The sequence below is a fragment of the Hyalella azteca genome, unplaced genomic scaffold, assembly GCF_000764305.2.
Source record: "Hyalella azteca isolate HAZT.00-mixed unplaced genomic scaffold, Hazt_2.0.2 contig3633, whole genome shotgun sequence".
In the NCBI taxonomy this organism is placed as follows: Eukaryota; Metazoa; Arthropoda; class Malacostraca; order Amphipoda; family Hyalellidae; genus Hyalella; species Hyalella azteca.
Window position 1 is genome coordinate 207,106 of NW_025933876.1, and position 17,776 is coordinate 224,881.

Below are 17,776 nucleotides of genomic sequence, written 5' to 3' on the forward strand. Positions count from 1 at the left end.
AGAGCTGAAGAGGAACCTACGAGTGAAAATGTACGTTGCTGTTGAAACTTATCGAAGTGTTTTTCAACGCATATGGCAGGTTTCCATTTAAAAATTATTCCTAATTTTGGGAAAATCATGTGCATTGAAGTTTCGTTTGAAGATTTTCAATTCGTCATTATTTCGGTCAATAAAGTACCTATATAGGCAATTATAAATAGAATGTCTTTTTGGGCTCAACAATGTTGAATTTCTATTAAATAATCAATGTTCCTCAACGAATTGCATTTAAAATAACATGGCTCACGTTCAAAGTTTGTAAATCCACAGCTAAAGGCATTTGAACTAAGTATTTGGCGGTGCTTAAAGTGCATTTAAATTCTTAATTACCGAAGACGTTCATCATGGGCAGAGATGGCGGTGTAGAGGCGAAGTAATAAACGAGGAAAATTTACTGCTTCCAAGAGTGCTGATTCATCTGCCGTCTGCGCCGAAATGCCATGCCGGAAAATGCTTGATATATTAATATACTTATTTAGTTATTTCATCTGTAGAAAAAAATTATGAAACATGTTCGATTGACAAAAGCCTACGGAGGAATTAAGTAAGTTTTTTCTATGTTCCTCTATACATCACGCACAAATTAATGGTGAGACGTGCGATCCTGCCACATTACTTGCTTCACGTTCACCCGTGTGGGTAGATTAGCATGCTCCAGCTAGACCCTGGTTAGGGTAAAAATGAGAGAACTGACCCTTAAATTATTATTAATTTCAGTAAAAATACCTTACAATTTGGAACTTACGATATGATGATAAAAACGGTCAGTTATTTTGCTTATTGTAACAACTTCGGCAGATAGCTATAGATTCACGAGCAAAAATAAGTTACTAACGCTATGAAGAGGCCGACCTTGTCTTGCGCACTGACGGGGTTGTGCCTCGCACTGGGGGGGGGGGCTCGCCCAGGGCCCCACGATTGGGCCCTGCAGTGCCCCCAACACGACTGAGAACTTCAACGACGCCTACATTAGTAAGGTGAGTAAAATTTCGCTGTTTTTATTAACTGCGAAATCTGATATTCCTTCTTTAATATTATTCTGAATTGATCGGACGCGCCTTTTGGGCATGAAAATAGAGTATTATTACAACTATTTATTTTCCCACATTGAATGCCGATATCGATGCTTTTACGATGTTTCCTGCACTCGACAAACGAGATCGCAGCGACAACTAACACTGAGTTGTTTATTGCTATGGTGATTTTGTGTCTTCATCAAATTTATGGTCTTATGAGAGAAGACTAAAAATCTGGTTCATTATATCGCGTTCATGTGTGCTAGTGCAAATAATATTTGGAAGCCGTTCTAACGACTGACGGGCTTAATCATATCAAAGTACGCATCTGTTATGTAAAAATTGAATTTGTTAATGTTATTCCAAAATTTTTATCATTACTTTTCATGCAAATTTCCTCATACAGCTTGATGACGACGATCACCTGGTGTTGGTGTCGGATGGTCAGCTGTCATCCGGAACGCAGTTGAAGTTTTTTTCCAAATGGAACTTACATCCATACGTATATCGATCAATGAGCGATTTGCATTATTATCTTTGATAATCTAATTTTGTCCTGAGAGAAAAGCTATTCACTGGGCGATTTGTGTGAAAGTATTGTAATTAACATTACAACATTAAGCGATATTCATCCATGAACTGCATGAAATAATTTATATGGTTTACAATTCACTGCTTTCATTGTAAGTGAAAGTAAACTTGAGATACAAGTATAATGCCCGCAGGGCGGGGCTGTCTGCTCAGCGCACAGGAGAGTACCGCGCGCAGGCTCACGCTGCGCGCGGTCTGTCTAGTCAGTTCTTGAAGACCTCATAATCGGAACGTCAACAATGATCAGGGAGGCTGTTACACATGTCGGTGACTCGAAGCGAGAAGAAATGTTGTCGCATGGATGTGTCGCAACGCAGTTTCTAGTCCTAGTCAGATCAGTCCTAGTCCTTTATTGGCTTTATTAACTTAAGTTTCCATATTATTAGAAAATTTCAACTCATTGTCGACATAAACTCCTAAATCTTTTTCTTTGTCGTCTTCGACATCATCATTCTGTCGTTGCAACCATGTCTTCTCATACTGTAATCATGCTGTTCATTATTCTTGTCAAGGTGGATTACTTTGCATTTGTCAGCGTTAAAATGCAGCTGCCTCTTATCAGCGCAGGCAAACAATCTGTTAAGATCACATTGAACCTTCACTGTATTGTAAGCTTTTGTGTCGTCAGCATTCACAGACCCGAGAACGCTTCCTTGTGGCACGCCGCTGCACACTGGAGCCCAGTCTGATACGGACCTATTAATACTGACACGTTGTCGTCTCCCTACTATAAAATCTCTGATCCAGTTGAGTACATTACTCTCAATTCAATTTACGCAACAGCAGCTCATGTGGGACACTGTCAAATGCCTTGGCAAAATCGAGGTACACTGAATCCCCTGGCTCCCTTTCGTCCAGCAGGCGGGTCCATTCGTTCAGAGTCGACAAGAGGTTAGTGGGGCAGGATCTACCGGCAATAAAGCCATGCTGACACGCTGATAGGAGATTATTAACAGTTGAACGATCGATCAATCGATCCCTCACAACAGATTCCATTATCTTGCAAACGACACTTTTCAAACTGACAGGGTGATAGTTGCCTGGCTGCTTTTATCATATTTTTTGAACAATGATGTCACTTGAGCTTCTTTCTAGTCAGCCGGCAAGATCGCTTCGTTTAAAGTTTTTCGAAAAATTACGTCAAGGGCCGGCGGCTAGGACAGTTGCTAACTCTCTGAGTAATCTGAAGCGGAAGCCGTCCGGTCCACATGACGTTTGACGTTTGGATTTAGAGCGATCAGGCGCTTGAGAACCTCTCCTTGCATTTCAAAGTGTTTAAATTTAGAGCCAACTGGGGGCTCCTCAATAGCTGGAATACCATTCAAGTCCTCTTCTGTGAATACGCTGCTAAAAAACTGATTAAGAACGTTAGCCTTGCGCCCTCATCAGAGGATATCTTTCGTTGAACTACTTACAAATCAGAAATACCGTCCTTTGTCTTGCACTTCGAGCTAGCGTACAAAATTGCTTTCAGGTTCTTTTTGCATTTATGGAAATATTTTTTTCGAAGGTTTTTGCTGCGGTGCGATAGATTTTTTTAGCTTGAATTCGAGCTCTTGAGTATAGGTTATAATCAGCATCGCTACGAGTCTTTAAATAACGCTGGAAGGCTTCCTTCTTGGTTTTCAGCTTAGCTAGAACTATACTGTTCATCCACTGAGTTTTTTTTTTGCTCCACCGACCTTAATTTTAGGTACACACGCATCAACTGCAGACATAACCGTGTCTTTGAGAAATGACCATGACTCAGCTACATTCATTATAAGTTTACGAGTTAGTTAAGTAAGTTTTTTCTATGTGTATATTTTTCTGTGTGCCCTTCACGAAGGTCCAGAGCGACACTTCCATTCTATTCTAATATTGCTCCGGTTACTCATGCCAGGCGGTAGAGGGTTAAAACCCCTGTTCATAATTATATTGAAATCAAATCTTAAGTAATTTATTACCCTGTCAATCACCAATGTGGGCAACGATGTCGATTAGTGTAGGTTACTGCATATCGCGGGTGATCCGACCACTCGAAGATTTAGAAGTCGAATTTCCTTGAATAATCTATGCAGATGCATGGCGAACTATCGACTGTGGGTTTATCGTTGCAGATCGAAGTATCTGAGTGTGGGCAACTTTACAGAGCAAACCGAAAAATTCATGAGAAAACATGTCGGTTGGCTATTCAATCTAATAGAATAATTGATCGGAAATTGATATGCACTTTAACTTATGATTACCCAGTTAAAATTTTATTCAAAATTGCGTTCAATCTAGTTCAATAGATAGAATGCGCTATGTCGGGTAGAGTTCTGATGTCAGTTACGATTATTATACCACGTTATTATTTTAATACTTTGAAATACGTAAGTGTTTTACTAGCTTTCCAAGTTTGAACGCTTCCGCAAAGAGGAACGTTTAATCCTTAATGTTACCTCCACCTAATGTTCAGGAGATATAGATTAGTATGCCTTAAAATTTTTTTTCTAACGTGAGTGTAAAGAAAACGTTTTTTACATGCACGATATAAATCTCCTGCTATCGACTAACAGTCGTATAAATAAACTGCTTCAAAGCTTAACAATATTTTTATTTAAAAAGATCCCATCATAAACTTCTTCAAAGTTCATATTCAAAACATTTTCTTACAGCTGCTCTAGCGTGTTCTATTAATCATGACAAATTTGCATCAGTTTTTCAACGAGGCTGATTTGAGGGAATAAATAATTGAGAAATAAATTTCGATGTAAATTAATCAGCTCCAATACAAAATTTATATAAACTAGAGAACTTACTTGGAAATAAATTTCGATTGCCCGAAAATAATAAAAAGTGGCAAGAGAAATAGTGCTTGTCTCCTTTACAATACGAGTAATATTGTTTTATCGATTGAATAGAAACTGCGTTCATTCCTCTAAAATATATATAAATGAATAATCTTTAAACAGTTCCACCACAAATGTGGCTATTCCTCTATTTACCTGACGATTGCAAGCCATTCGTTTCGTAGTTACAGTATGTAGTTGATAGAGCTCGCTGTGGTAAGGTGTCTTGGTGGTCAAGTGGGCTGAGGCATAAACTTGGACGCGAATTTCCCGCGTTCGAATCTCGGAGCTGCAGTCGACGTTTATCCGGTAAGAGAACTTAGCTGTGAATTACTTGTAACTTCTCTATATCATTAGTAATTGAATTTGTGAGATTGTAATTGATATATACGATGCAAATGTTCGACAGCAAAGACCATAAAATCTGACATGTCATAGTGAACGATAACGTGTCGATGATCTCGTAGAGAGAGAAAAAAAAATTTATGGATTAGACATAGATTAATGTAGATTCGACGTAGATCAATGATGATTCGACATCGATTAATGCAGATTCGACTTCAGCTAGTGTAGATTCGACATCGATCGGTGCAGATTGTTCGATTCAACAAGTTATCAGGTGCAGAAACTTCGACGATCTTCGCCGAATCTGCATAGAAAAATCCTCAATAATCGTCGTTGCACCCCGCGACATTGCCCTCTCCGTTGCCCACTCCAAATGGAGGTTTGCCCATGTCGATCGAGCAAGAATCTGCATTAATTTCTTCATCGATCCGCCCTAATCTTCATCGATCGATCAAGACCTGATTGACTGGGTAGTGCACCAACAAACCACACTTTAATCTTTACTTGATACAGACATTCCGCCACTGTCTAGTCTTTTCCGCTAATCCTTTCTAACATTTTTTTTCGGAGGAGGCGATGGAGCATAAATTTTAGATATACCAGCTAAAGGAAGAAGTTTTTGATTGCCATTTATATTATTAGATCTCTTTAGATCATTTTGTAAAAAGATCAAACCCTGGAAGTTATTTATCATTTAGTTCTTGGCGGTTCTTCCATTTATGTGTTGAGTGAAAATGGCAGCGATTTAACAGGATAAAAAATTTTCTCCGGGCTAAAATGTACTAATAATCTTAAATAATTTATTAGTTTCGCACATCTTCACAGCATTCGGAGGCAGATCTGGCTCTGCAACGTTCAGCGTAGTGAAGGCCGAACGTGGAGTTCTCGAATTGATCTCCTGCATCAGTGAGAGCCTTCTGCACCGCGGTGAGTGATTATCACAAGCAAGTGATTATTATAATCTGAAGATTTATTCAGAAATTTTCCACTGACATGGAATTTATAGTAACGTATTGGCTAGGAAAATACCTTTATGCAATATTTTAATAATTTGAGAAGAGATACTACATGTATAAGCAAGAGAGGTTACCAAATTATTCGCACTTTTTTACAGAGCACCGACACGTTCTCATCTTCATGACACTGTTCGCTCAATGAGGCATGATGGGCTCCGTGAGGTTTTGCGATCAGGAAGCGAAGTTATAGTGAGTCCGAGATAGAGCATTTTGGATTTCATTTTGGAACTACTAAAAACCGCACTCAGTCTTACTTATTTGTGCCGACTCGCATTATTTGGTGGCGGAATCGATCCAAAGACTTGTATTTCGTTTTTTATAAGTTCAACTAGCTCCCCAGCATCGCCACAAGCATTGTTGTACTACATCAACCCATCATTTTCCCACTCAGTTCCCACATTATCGTTGCCGCATTACGTTGTACAGCAGTCCGGTGTAGCGCATCCCTCAACCAATCATTTTCATCTTAGCCCTTCACTCGCTACAGAAGTTGTAAGTGTTTTATACTCTGCTCAACATTCTAGTTACGTTGAGAATCATGCGCAAAATGCGCTCGCTAAAAGTCCCATAACTGCAGAAAACCCATTTTTGGGGCAATACAACATTTTCTTCCATGGGTAAAAAATCTTTCTGCAAAAGAAGTTAAACTGTTAAATTTTGGATTAATGGTTTCACTTTATAAGAGTTTCAGCCTATGTACAGCTTTAGACAATAAGAAAGTTTTTTATGGTTAATTATACTTTCCCTTTGCTCACCATGTTTCTGAATCCTCGTAATGAAATTGAAATTACGGGGGATAAATTGATTTCCGATTTCTCAAACTTGGACAACGTTTCTTTTATCGACATCTGAAATATTCAACAAGAAAATGAAAATAATCAGATCAGATCTTGAAAAATTATTCAAACCGAGCATTTCATCTCGCCCCTATTTAAAAGAAGAAGTCTTTTGCGACATGTAACCCAAAACAAAGAAAAACAACTTTCACGAAAAAGCTCCTTTTAGCAGCAAACAATATGGAAGTGACTAAATGAAAGGTGGAACGTCTACTGCAGGAACAGAAATAGTATAGGTGAAGATGAGCTATCATGCAGTTGGGTCTCATAAGCCAGTCCAGAACAAGATGAACCCAAAATGTTAGGTGAGTTGGATGACTATAGTGACAACCGTTCTTGTTCCAAGATGAATGCCTAAATCTTGTGTTTAGATGCATTGGCATAAACCTTATTGACAAATTGATGGAACAATAGCTATCAAATAAACTTACCCTCATAAATAATATCATTACCACCAGCAATTAAGTGACTCAAATGAAAGGTTTTTCTGCTGATACTCCCTCATCCACTTTGAAAATTTAAAATAACTGTACGAGGGGCAGCATTAGTCTTCATCACTCACAACACTATATAATCCATCTAAATTTCTGATGGATTATATTAGAGCAGCTTTTACTTCAATCTTTACTCTACATACTCATTTAACAATGGATATTTTGCATTCTCTAAAGAGCGAAAAAACAAAGGGGTCGATAGCAAAATCAAAATCATGGCGCTTTGTAATAATTTTTTCAACGAAAAATAATAAAAAACTGTACATCCATAGCGCAACTCGTGAGGCCGGTCTTTGAACCAAGAGCAGAGAGCACTCCAAATGTAAATGAAGTACACTGATTGACCAGCCTGTTGAGAACCTTAGGTCATTGACCAAGCCTTTATTCTGTCTGTCTGAACCAAAACTCTGAAAAAGTAGATCTTGGCAAACTTGCTTAATCAGTGAAGACCAAATAGTTGGTTTTGTAATTGGTACTCTCGGTCTCGTGTGCGAAGAATGTTCAAGTTGCTTCTTTTGATTTTATTGGTCGATAGTTGCTAATTTGAACGTCTCGAACTAACTATTTATTTGTCTGTTTAGGTGCGGTGCATACTTTGCTTGAGCATCTTACATAACACGTTGTACTGTCGAAATAAAATTGTTTAATCATTTACAACTCCAAAAAAGATACTAGACACGGTCCCGGGACGAAAGAGGAATTGATAATATTCAGTAATGAGATTAGAAAATTTGTTGTGTATATTTTACACTGGATCCTGTACAAAATATACCTGCACAGAATTCTTACGTATTCTACGGACGCCGGCGGCCACATATCAAGTCATTAACCAGTTCCCTATTTATTTATTTCGCTCGGAGCAGAGCTTAATTTCACAGCTTCTTTCTGTTGGATGCTACGAGTCGATTTTTTAGGCTAGTCAATAACCCCATAACCGGTTCGGTTGAACTTGAACCAAGTATCTCAAATAATAGGTTGGTGAGGAGCTTTTTTTGTTCTCTTCTGTAGGTATAAAGGCAGCAGCTGGAGCACAAGAAACAAGTTTGTTCTGGTGATGAAGATCGAATAACAACGACCCACGAGCTCTTCTCATATTTGTTCACGCGTGTTTTTTCCGTACTGATTAACCACTTACTGTACTGATTAATTAATCAATTATTTGATTGATTATTTTATGCATATTAAATTTTTTCCTGTGTAAGGAACAAAACAAACAGAAAATTTCATTTTTGTAGTGAAATCAGAAGTAATGTTGCATTTCGTGTAATTAAATGCTGGGTATAGCGTATGTGTTGTGTTTTATACGTCTGGGGCCCCATCCCGAAAACATGAACCCATGGGTCCCAAAAAGGCTGTGGAAAGATCTTCCATCGTTCAATTACTTAAGCGAAAATGATAGAACTAAAGCCAAGAGTTGGTTTGATTCAATTCTGGGGCTTTAAGAATGGACAGCTGTCCATGCTTAATAATAATAAAATAATAAGTATGAAAATTCGTAATAGAAGAATGCTTACCACTGCATACAATAATAAAATTTTAGGTGAAATAAAGTTTCGGTATTTGAGGTTGGAAATTATAAAATATGTACAAACATCACTACGTATATACGCACCTCTATGATTATACCGAAAATGGCAACCAGGATCACTCTATATCACTCTAAAAAAATATATCTTATTATTATTATTTCAGTCTAAATTTTACCAATGGCTTTGCTAAATGAATGTCTAGTTAAGTCTTTTTTACATTGAATGAACGCTTGATTTCATTGAATAAAGAAATCGGTTTTGGCAGATTTCTCACTTAATCGCATCAGCAAGAAAATAAGATTTAATTATAAAAATCGAAATAATTCGAGTTAAACAATAAATAAGGATTGAAGTAGCATGAAGCTGCATATGTTGTTTGGGGCATTGACGGGGCTGTGCCTCGTGCTGGGAGGGCTCGCCCAGGGCCCCACTATCAGGCTCTGCGGTGCCCACAGCACGACTGAGAATTTTAACGACTCCTACATTAGTAAGGTGAGTAAAAATGCCAATTTATGAATGTCATAACTCCGCATATTTTCAACTAAATTATTACAACAGATACAATTGCTTTCAGCATTTGTTGGAAAACTCATCGTTAAAATGGTGGAAATTATATCTAGTTACCATTTATGATTGACTAAAAGCTGAAGGTCTGAATTAATTTTACTTATGCAAATTTGCAAACATAACTACTGTTAATTAAACGATCCCATATTATTTCAAATTAAAAAGTAGAAAAAATGTTTCTTCTAATCGTAACAAATGATTTTGATTGCTGCTTCAACTCCACCATTTATATGAAAATTTGCAATCGTTGCAATCGTGCTCTATAACCTTTTCGTTGGGAGTTAACAAACTCATTTTTTTTCAATGTTTATATTTTCTCTATCAGCTCTCCGACGAAGATTACATGGTGGTGCTGTCGGAGGGTCGTCGGTCATTAGACAAACTATTGAAGTTTTCTCCCGATGGCACTTACTTGTATAGATATATTGACTGGTGAGTAACTGGGATGTCGATTCAAAGTAACGAAATCTTATCAACAACAATAAACAATATAAGCAGAAGCGATCAAGTGCGGTAAACAACTTTTTTCGGTGACTTGGGGAAGAAATGAATCACGTTTTCTTCCTTTTATATTAAAGTATATGTTAAGTTCATAAAATTACTGTGTTTCTGTAGATTACTTTCGTAATAAACTGTGATGCTGGTAGGATGGGGCGGTCTGCTCAGCACACAGGAGAGTACCGCGCGCAGGCTCACGCTGCCTCTGCCCCAGCCACCATAACGCTGCACTCCCTCCCCAGTGGAGGTAAGTGCGCATTACATTCAAATTATTTGAGAGATCTTCATGGAAGTGAAAGCTAGTTCATTCGTGTTGTTTCGTGAATGATAGTTCTTTTGTGAGTTCATTAATGCAGAAATTTTCGTCGGTGCATATTTAATAGTTTATTTTGATTCACTTAATTTCGTAGTGATCTTGTGCGGTAGAGCAATTTTACCTAAAGACAGTGAAGATTCACTTCTCATCAGCCGACAAAGCTCAGTAAAATACATTAAAATTACCTATACTGTTCACATAAAACTCTTTGAACTCTGAGTGGAATTTATAAAAACATAACGGCTAACAATTGTATTGAAACTCCAAAGGGTAAACTTCGGCTCCAGCGAAGTAGAATAACGGAACTGCAGTGGATGCAGTTAAATTAGGGAACTGAAAGTAGAAAAAGAGACCTTGCTAAATAAATGCCGGAGCTTGAGAAATGAGTTTATCAATTATGCTCAGTAATTCCAATATAGCGGTACAAAACTTGACAGTGAACGCATCACCCAGTCTAACCTCAAGTGAAACAACGTGTACAGCAGAAATAATGTCGCGCTGGCTGCACTTGAGGCATGGAGCACACGGCAAAAGAGATGAGACGTACGAGAATATACCGGAGGTTATACTGTAAAATTAACAGTTACAAACCAAGATTAGATTGATGGAACAAGTGCTATTGTATCGTATGCAATTAATAATTATGAGGATCAAGATAAATTGACCTATTTATGCAAAGTTAAAATTATATATTTCGAGACTAACCTTCTAATTTAATACCGCTGAGGTCAATTAGAAGTGGCTAGAAAGCCTTTTAGAGGTACAAAGGTGTTTGCAAGGGCAATTGAGTGCAAAGGTTAGCATATTAATAAATGGCTGGTCGACCCAACGTGACTAAGTTGATAGGGTTAAAGCGCCACAGGGCGTAAAGTTAATAGGCTCGAAAGCCGGCAATACTGCCAAGTTTAATTAATGCGTCAGAGACGTCTTAAAGTTGGGTCAAACCAAATAGTAACGTGGCATGCATTAATCTTGATAAAGGGCCCATAGCATGCATTAAATCAAAAAGATGATAGGAAGTGAATTGCACTCTGGTCACTGCGGGCAATACAGTTGCCTAGAACACCATTTGAGTCACCTCCGTATCACATAAGCCAGTCAAAGATGAGCCTTTAATGCCTCAAAACTTCTCTCGAAATCGACACTTAATCTAACTTAATCTCTAAGGTCTCCGTTACAGTAAAACGGAACATAATTTCAATTAAATGGAACATTAATCAGTAAAATTTCTAATAACTCATTGTCTCCTAAATTACGACGAACAGTGAAAATTTTAATTTGGATAGCACCCGAAATTCAAGATGTGACAGAAAGTGCAGTCAATCGCCTTCATGTGAATACCACACTCAATGCGCGCTTAAATGGAAACGCAGACAGATAATAAAATACGAGGAAATGAATTCAAAAAAGTTTAATTATTTGGCATGATAATAAACCTTCATTAATACCCACACACAAACTTCACGTACTATAATTCACACTCAACACGCACTTCCCTATAAACAAAACAAAAACAAAATTGCTCCGAGTTTAGGGAAGATAGAACAACGATTACATAAATAGAATAGTTTTTATCATCACGCGACAATATTGGAACGAAGCACATAATTTAACTGTACAAGCAGCACAATTGTGCCACATATTTTAATTTTTCCTGCCCAGGTTCACACCACATTAATTAAGTGCTTACAAAATGACAATAGAAACAACCCAAAACAATGGAACAAAATTTCACGCGTCTTATGAGTAATAATTATCTTCACAGCATTCGGCAGTGTATCGGGCGCTGTAACGTTCAGCGTTATAAAGGCCGAGCAGGGAGTTCTTGACTTGATCTCGTGCATCAGTGAGGGCCTTCTGCACAGAAGTGAGTTGTAATATCTATTTTGTAATGAATTTTGAATGTGCATTTTGTAGTGAATCATCTTCAACATAATGTGTATATAAACTCAACAGTAACAGATTAATTCTTCTCAATTATTAAGCGTAATATTATTTTTCTCAAATGTGGTACATATCTTTGTCTCTTGGTACGTTTTTCAGAGCAAAGACACGTTCTGATCTCCACTGAGCTGCTCCGCTCAGCTGTGACTGCCGTGTTAAGTTTGCACTCGGCAGCTGGAGTGACACCGAACACAATCCAGGAAGTCGGATTTAACGGCGTATTTCGATCAGAAAGTGAACTTCCCGCAAGTTCAAGACAGGATAAAGTTTTAGCAGTCCTTACTATACTTGCTGGCTTTCCAATCTTTGAACTGGCGTGCATTTCTTTCACAGATCCTATTTCCTGCCTTATTCTCTATAAGAGAATAATAACAAGTGTTATCTTCCCAACGCCTGTACCAGCCACGTTTTACCACAGCGAGCCTGAATTTTCCACTTCAGTCCCCTACCATTTTGAACAATTTGGTCTACGTTCATTCCCTCATTCTCAATTCAGTCCAATGCTGGCTCAAGAATTTGTGAGTGTTCCATATGCTGTTAAAAGTCAAACCAGTTTCGGAAACCATGAGCAGGATGGCGCGAAAAATCCCGTATTGGTCGGGAATCCGAACTCGGGACAATACAACTTTTTCTTCAAAGGTTAATATATTCAGTGCGAATTTGAGGAATGTATTTTGTGTTTTTACGTGAGTGAGTACTCTTTTATGTGTAACTTGGACTTCCGAAAAGCACACTCATCGGTGTTCATAAAAAAAATAATTGTGTATCAATTGCTCATTTTTATTGTTCGTTAGGATACAAACTTTTTGAAAATTAAAGCTCAGTAGAAGTATAGTAGAATAGGTGGAGAAAATCAATCACATTGACCAGCAAACATAGAAACGGAAACAAAAAAAAAAAACAATTCAAAGGAAAGGATTAACTTAGCAAACGTAAAATAATTTCCTTTAAAAGTTGGGTTCCATTGATATGCTCTTCATGCAAGATGTTTTAATAAACGAAATTTTCAACAGGATTTTTTTACGACTCCTTTTATGCTTTAGGGCATGACGACCAAGATTCAACGTATAGAAAATAGTACCAAGAGATTTCGAAGGGACAGATTCAGGAGAAAACGAGCAAGCTACCGCTATTCATTGCGCTGCTGACTTTCATAGTCAGCAGCTTCTTCTTTCTCACATTAGAAGAAATACTGAAGTGAAAATTCGGTTTTAAAGTTGAATGGAGGAAGTGTGTCCATTTTAAGGTACCAAACCACAATGATTATCAATAATTCGCTTCAAACATTTTAGACTTGGAGGCAAGACATGATAAACTTTGCAAGAATGACTATGGTGCAAGATACTATCCGACGTGAAATGTACTAAAACTTCCGAATTTATAGTGCCATGTTTTCATCAGGTCGGAACCTTGGGAACGCACGATTGAAAGTATGTTATTTTCATCACTTACGAATCTGAGAACCCTGAAACTGTCATGAGTCCCGTCACACAGCTATCAATGCGATGAAATAAATTATAATCCAATGATTGCCTCGGATGATGTGATGTAAAATGAGTGGTTGCGATCCAAAGACAGCCGAAGATAAAGCATTTGAGTATTTCACTTGCTCTGGAACCCCTGAAATGAGTCTATTCACAAATTTATTATGATAATAAAGTGTCATTCAATGCTGATTGGCTCGTTTTGATGGATGACACCCATGAAGTTGACGAATATGTTTGATCTTTCTGTTATTTCGTTAAAGTTTACCGCGAAGAATTAAAAGAGTGGGCTATAGTATAACCGGTCCTCTTGAACTTGTTTGCAGTTCCAGGTGATAAAAAGCCAAGACTGAACTGGTCGGCTCACTCCTGTGGATATAAGGGCAGCAACAGGAGCTGGGAAGCGTTCTTTGTTCTAAAGTTCTAACGGAAGGAGGGTCAAAAACTTCTGTAGTATTAAATTTAGTTATGTTGGTTTCTGCTCCAAGACAAGAGGTCTGTAATACAAATGTTTTATGAGTGAAGCATGTGTGATAATGATCTCTTCAGTGGTGTTCACACTTTACTTATTTGAATTATATTTTAAAAAATACTTTTTTCACTTTGTGAGAATCTTTTTGAGAGTTATTAGTGTACACCGCAATCATTGGGTAGCATTGAGTGAGAAGATTGAATGCTGATCATATGATGGATGCTGTGCATGATGCATGACATCAGGTAGAATTAAGTCATCAATAATTTATTCATCTCGCACAATTTCTAAAATGCGTTCAACAATAAGGTAAATTATTCAATTGCCTTAGCATTTCGTAGTCTTTTTGTCTTTGAATCCTACCAAAATGTCATCGTCGATCATTATTTCAGAGCTGGAGCATTACGACTAATCTATCCGACTCCTTCTATATAGGTCTGTCATTTAATTGATTTGTCATCTATCTTTCGCCCATAGACCGTATAGTTTCTGCCCGTCGGATGTTTGTTTTCAGGCGAGATCCAAGCCCATTTTGTCATTGAATATGTTAACACGCCATTAAAAATAACTTACAATTTTCAAGTCGTTATAATTTATTGTTTGATTCGTTTAAGTTTCAGCTGGAAAATTGTAGTAAAAAATTCGATCAATTTACGGACTAAGATTTAATAGAAATAATGCAGTCTACGTACGGACGTAATTTTTTATAAGACATTGAAGTGAAAATTCGATCGATTTGCGGACAAAATATTCATAAAGATAACAGCTGAGAACTGAAATAAAATGCGATTTTCGCGTACAAGCAGCTTAGAACATAGGAGTGAATAAATATTTTGAAATTCCGATAGGTAAGTTCATGTAGAGAAAGCGTACGTTAAAGCAGATGCCTTATAAAATATTTTAAAATTTAAACAATTATTAAATAATCGTTTAAATTATATCGATCACTTAGCCACAGATTGTCTACCTTGAAAATTATCATACATGATCAGTTCGTTGTTCAAACGTTGTTTGAACTCCATTCACTCAAACAATTCATAATCAACGGCATTTCTGAAGTTTTAATTTCATTTATTTTTTGAACAGATTTTTAAGGTTGTTGGTGGCGGATAAAAATTGGAATTTATACTGAGGAAATGGAAAAATTATTTGTCTGGGGTTTATTGGTGGGGCTGTGCTTCGTGCTGGGGGGGACTCGCCCAGGGCTCCACGATCAGGCCCTGCAGTGGCCCCAACACGACTGAGAACTTCAACGACGCCTACATTGGTAAGGTGAGCAGAATTCACTGTTAGTTTATATCATAGTCTGCCGTATTTGCATGGAATAATTTTACCAGGTGGCACTGCTCACAAGATTTGTTTGAATACTCATTAATATTTTGATGTGAAATTTATTTTGTCAAAATTTTAGCAATCAAACAATTTTTATAAGCCATGTTTTATACAAGAGCATGATGTGCAATTACGTTAGCTAATTTTCGGGAGCGCAGCCGTGCACCACCAATTTTGAGCACCAATAAGCCCTGAATCGAATGCCTTGCATCTTTCCTGACCTACACCAATCAGCCGTGCACCACTCGGCTTTGTCCTCTTCCGGCCTTGACCACCACCTGCCGTGCACCACCAGGCCGCGGATCGAATATGACTTCCAGGCATCGTTAAATTACGTGATTTTACGTTCACCGCATCTGAGGTTAGGTTTTAGATAGTTCTGTTCCAAAATTTATCGTCCTTCGACAAGTGGACGTTCGACCGAGGGCAGGTTCGACCCACGGCCTAGATACGGACGGCTTGAATTGTTGAAGGCTACTTTCATAATGGTCCATTATATCCAGAGCAGTGGTGGTATTCGGCAGGCGACCCCTAATTTTCTTCTCTGGCAGATTTATTTTAAGTATACCTTTAAGTGTAACGGATAGTATTGAAAATGGATCTTTGGTGTACGAGTGTACGAGTTTCTCGATTATTTATTGTTCCTAAATCCAAAAATTTAATAAACTTACATACCGAAGTATTTTTTTTAGCTCGAACATCCTGGCCAGAGGGGGTATTTTAAAATTATCAACNTTTTATCAACTACAAAATCTAAACCTTATCACCTACAAAATCATCTATAGCTGCGTGAGTAAATAAATAGGTACTCAAAGTGAAAAGTATCCAAGTCTTTAACATGAAAAGGCACAGGAATAGTTCTTAATCGAATTAAGTAAACATTGTTAACGATAATTTACGTTCCATGTCACAGCTTACTGATGGTGACTATGAAGTGCAGCCAGCCGGTCAGTCCTCATCCACCAGCCAGCTACGGTTTTACCTCAACGGAACCTACCACCTCTCATACATCGACCTGTGAGTCCCTGAGATGCCTGTTGTTTATATTTAATGAACTTCACTAATGGCATGGCCTTCTATCTTTAATTAAGTGTAGATAAACAGCCCATCATAAACATAAACGATGAGGTTGGTTTATGTATAATTAATAGACTTACACATCGGCTCCTATACGTACAGAGTGCGTTTCGTCGCAGCATAGAGACGGAACTATTCCGTAAACCCTTCAAATGTTCTACATAGCTGATTTTATTCCTTGTTATCCTTCACTGTGTCTCATTTTTGGTTTATCTTAGAACTTTGGAATGTTTGTAACGCCCTCGAAGTTCTGTATCAGACGTCACGATTATCTCTTCGTAAAATAATGATATCAATGGTAATATAGATGATCGGAGTCGAGTGTAGCGGTGTGAGGGTTTTTTGTGAAATAAGCATTTGTAAGTAACACTGTTCTCAAACAAATTTAGTCTCTTAATTTTGAATATTTTGATTGGATTGCATAGACAGGGTAAGTAGTCAGCTAGCTAGTCAGCTTAAGTAGTCAGCTAGCAGCCTTATTTCCTAAAAATTAGATTTTATTTCAGATGTATGTATTTTAGAATTTGAATTACCTCAAACTCATCTGACTGAAGATAATTTAGCGACAACTGATGAAACTGATTAATTTGTGCACATGAATTAAAAAAATAAAGAAACTTTTCGATCATATGATTTAAGTGCGTCTTGATTTAAGCCGTGTTGTTAACTATGCAAAACTTCGTGACCCGAAATAGGATTTTAATAATAATAAATAAATTAATCCGTGCGACTTTATGAGCAAAAATAGGCCCTGGAAAATAATTTAAATAAGTAATAATTCGAAGGGTAATATACCTGGTGAAGTAATATTTCCGGTAAGTTCGTAACATGTTCAATGGAAACATCCATTTTCGCAGGGCGGGGCGGTCTGCTCAGCACACAGGAGAGTACCGCGCGCAGGCTCACGCTGCCTCTGCCCCAGCCACCATAACGCTGCACTCCCTCCCCAGTGGAGGTAAATAAGATACTTTCCGATATTGTTCTAACATTATTCCTTAAAGATGCTTAAGTCTTCTATAATTGTGGAATATCAGTTACAAATAATAGAGGATCATTAATTGTTCAAAACTTTAGCGCGGCCTCTTTCCTCAGTGGAAGGAATGATTAACGTTCATCCAATAGCGATGAGTAGAAAACTTCAAAAAATATTTAATTTCTTAAATCGGAATTGTGTTCTGGACAGCACAGCAAAATCTTTCTTAAAGTGAATTGGCCCGAGCTGCTGCTCGGTGGAAGTCCTCTGAACCGGGAGCGAGAGCTTCCCCTGGCCAGCGCTAGCCAGCCAGGTAGCACAGAGGAGCTACACTCTAGGCTTCGTGCCGCCCTGTCAACAATACCACCTGTTTTAAATAAAACATTAATTACTAAATAATGTATCGAAAAATTTTAACAAGCTGAATATTTCAG

General features: G+C 37.8%; 1 protein-coding gene across 1 annotated transcript; it reads left to right on the top strand.

Annotated features, from left to right (window-relative positions):
• The first annotated feature begins 8,842 nt into the window (after positions 1–8,842).
• LOC108678362 lies at positions 8,843–13,014 on the top strand. The gene is made up of 5 exons (XM_018166766.2): positions 8,843–9,171; positions 9,572–9,678; positions 9,894–9,991; positions 11,826–11,927; positions 12,104–13,014. Exons 1-5 carry the CDS (start codon positions 9,037–9,039, stop codon positions 12,646–12,648), a joined length of 987 nt encoding a protein of 328 aa, XP_018022255.1. The 5' UTR covers positions 8,843–9,036; the 3' UTR covers positions 12,649–13,014.
• The last annotated feature ends 4,762 nt before the right edge of the window (positions 13,015–17,776 follow it).

Coding starts and splice junctions, on each gene's coding strand:
- LOC108678362 (XM_018166766.2), top strand. CDS start 9,037: ATGAAGCTGCATATGTTGTTTGGGGCATTGACGGGGCTGTGCCTCGTG. Junction 9,992..11,825: donor GCACTCCCTCCCCAGTGGAG/GTAAGTGCGCAT, acceptor TTATCTTCACAG/CATTCGGCAGTGTATCGGGC. Junction 11,928..12,103: donor TGAGGGCCTTCTGCACAGAA/GTGAGTTGTAAT, acceptor TACGTTTTTCAG/AGCAAAGACACGTTCTGATC.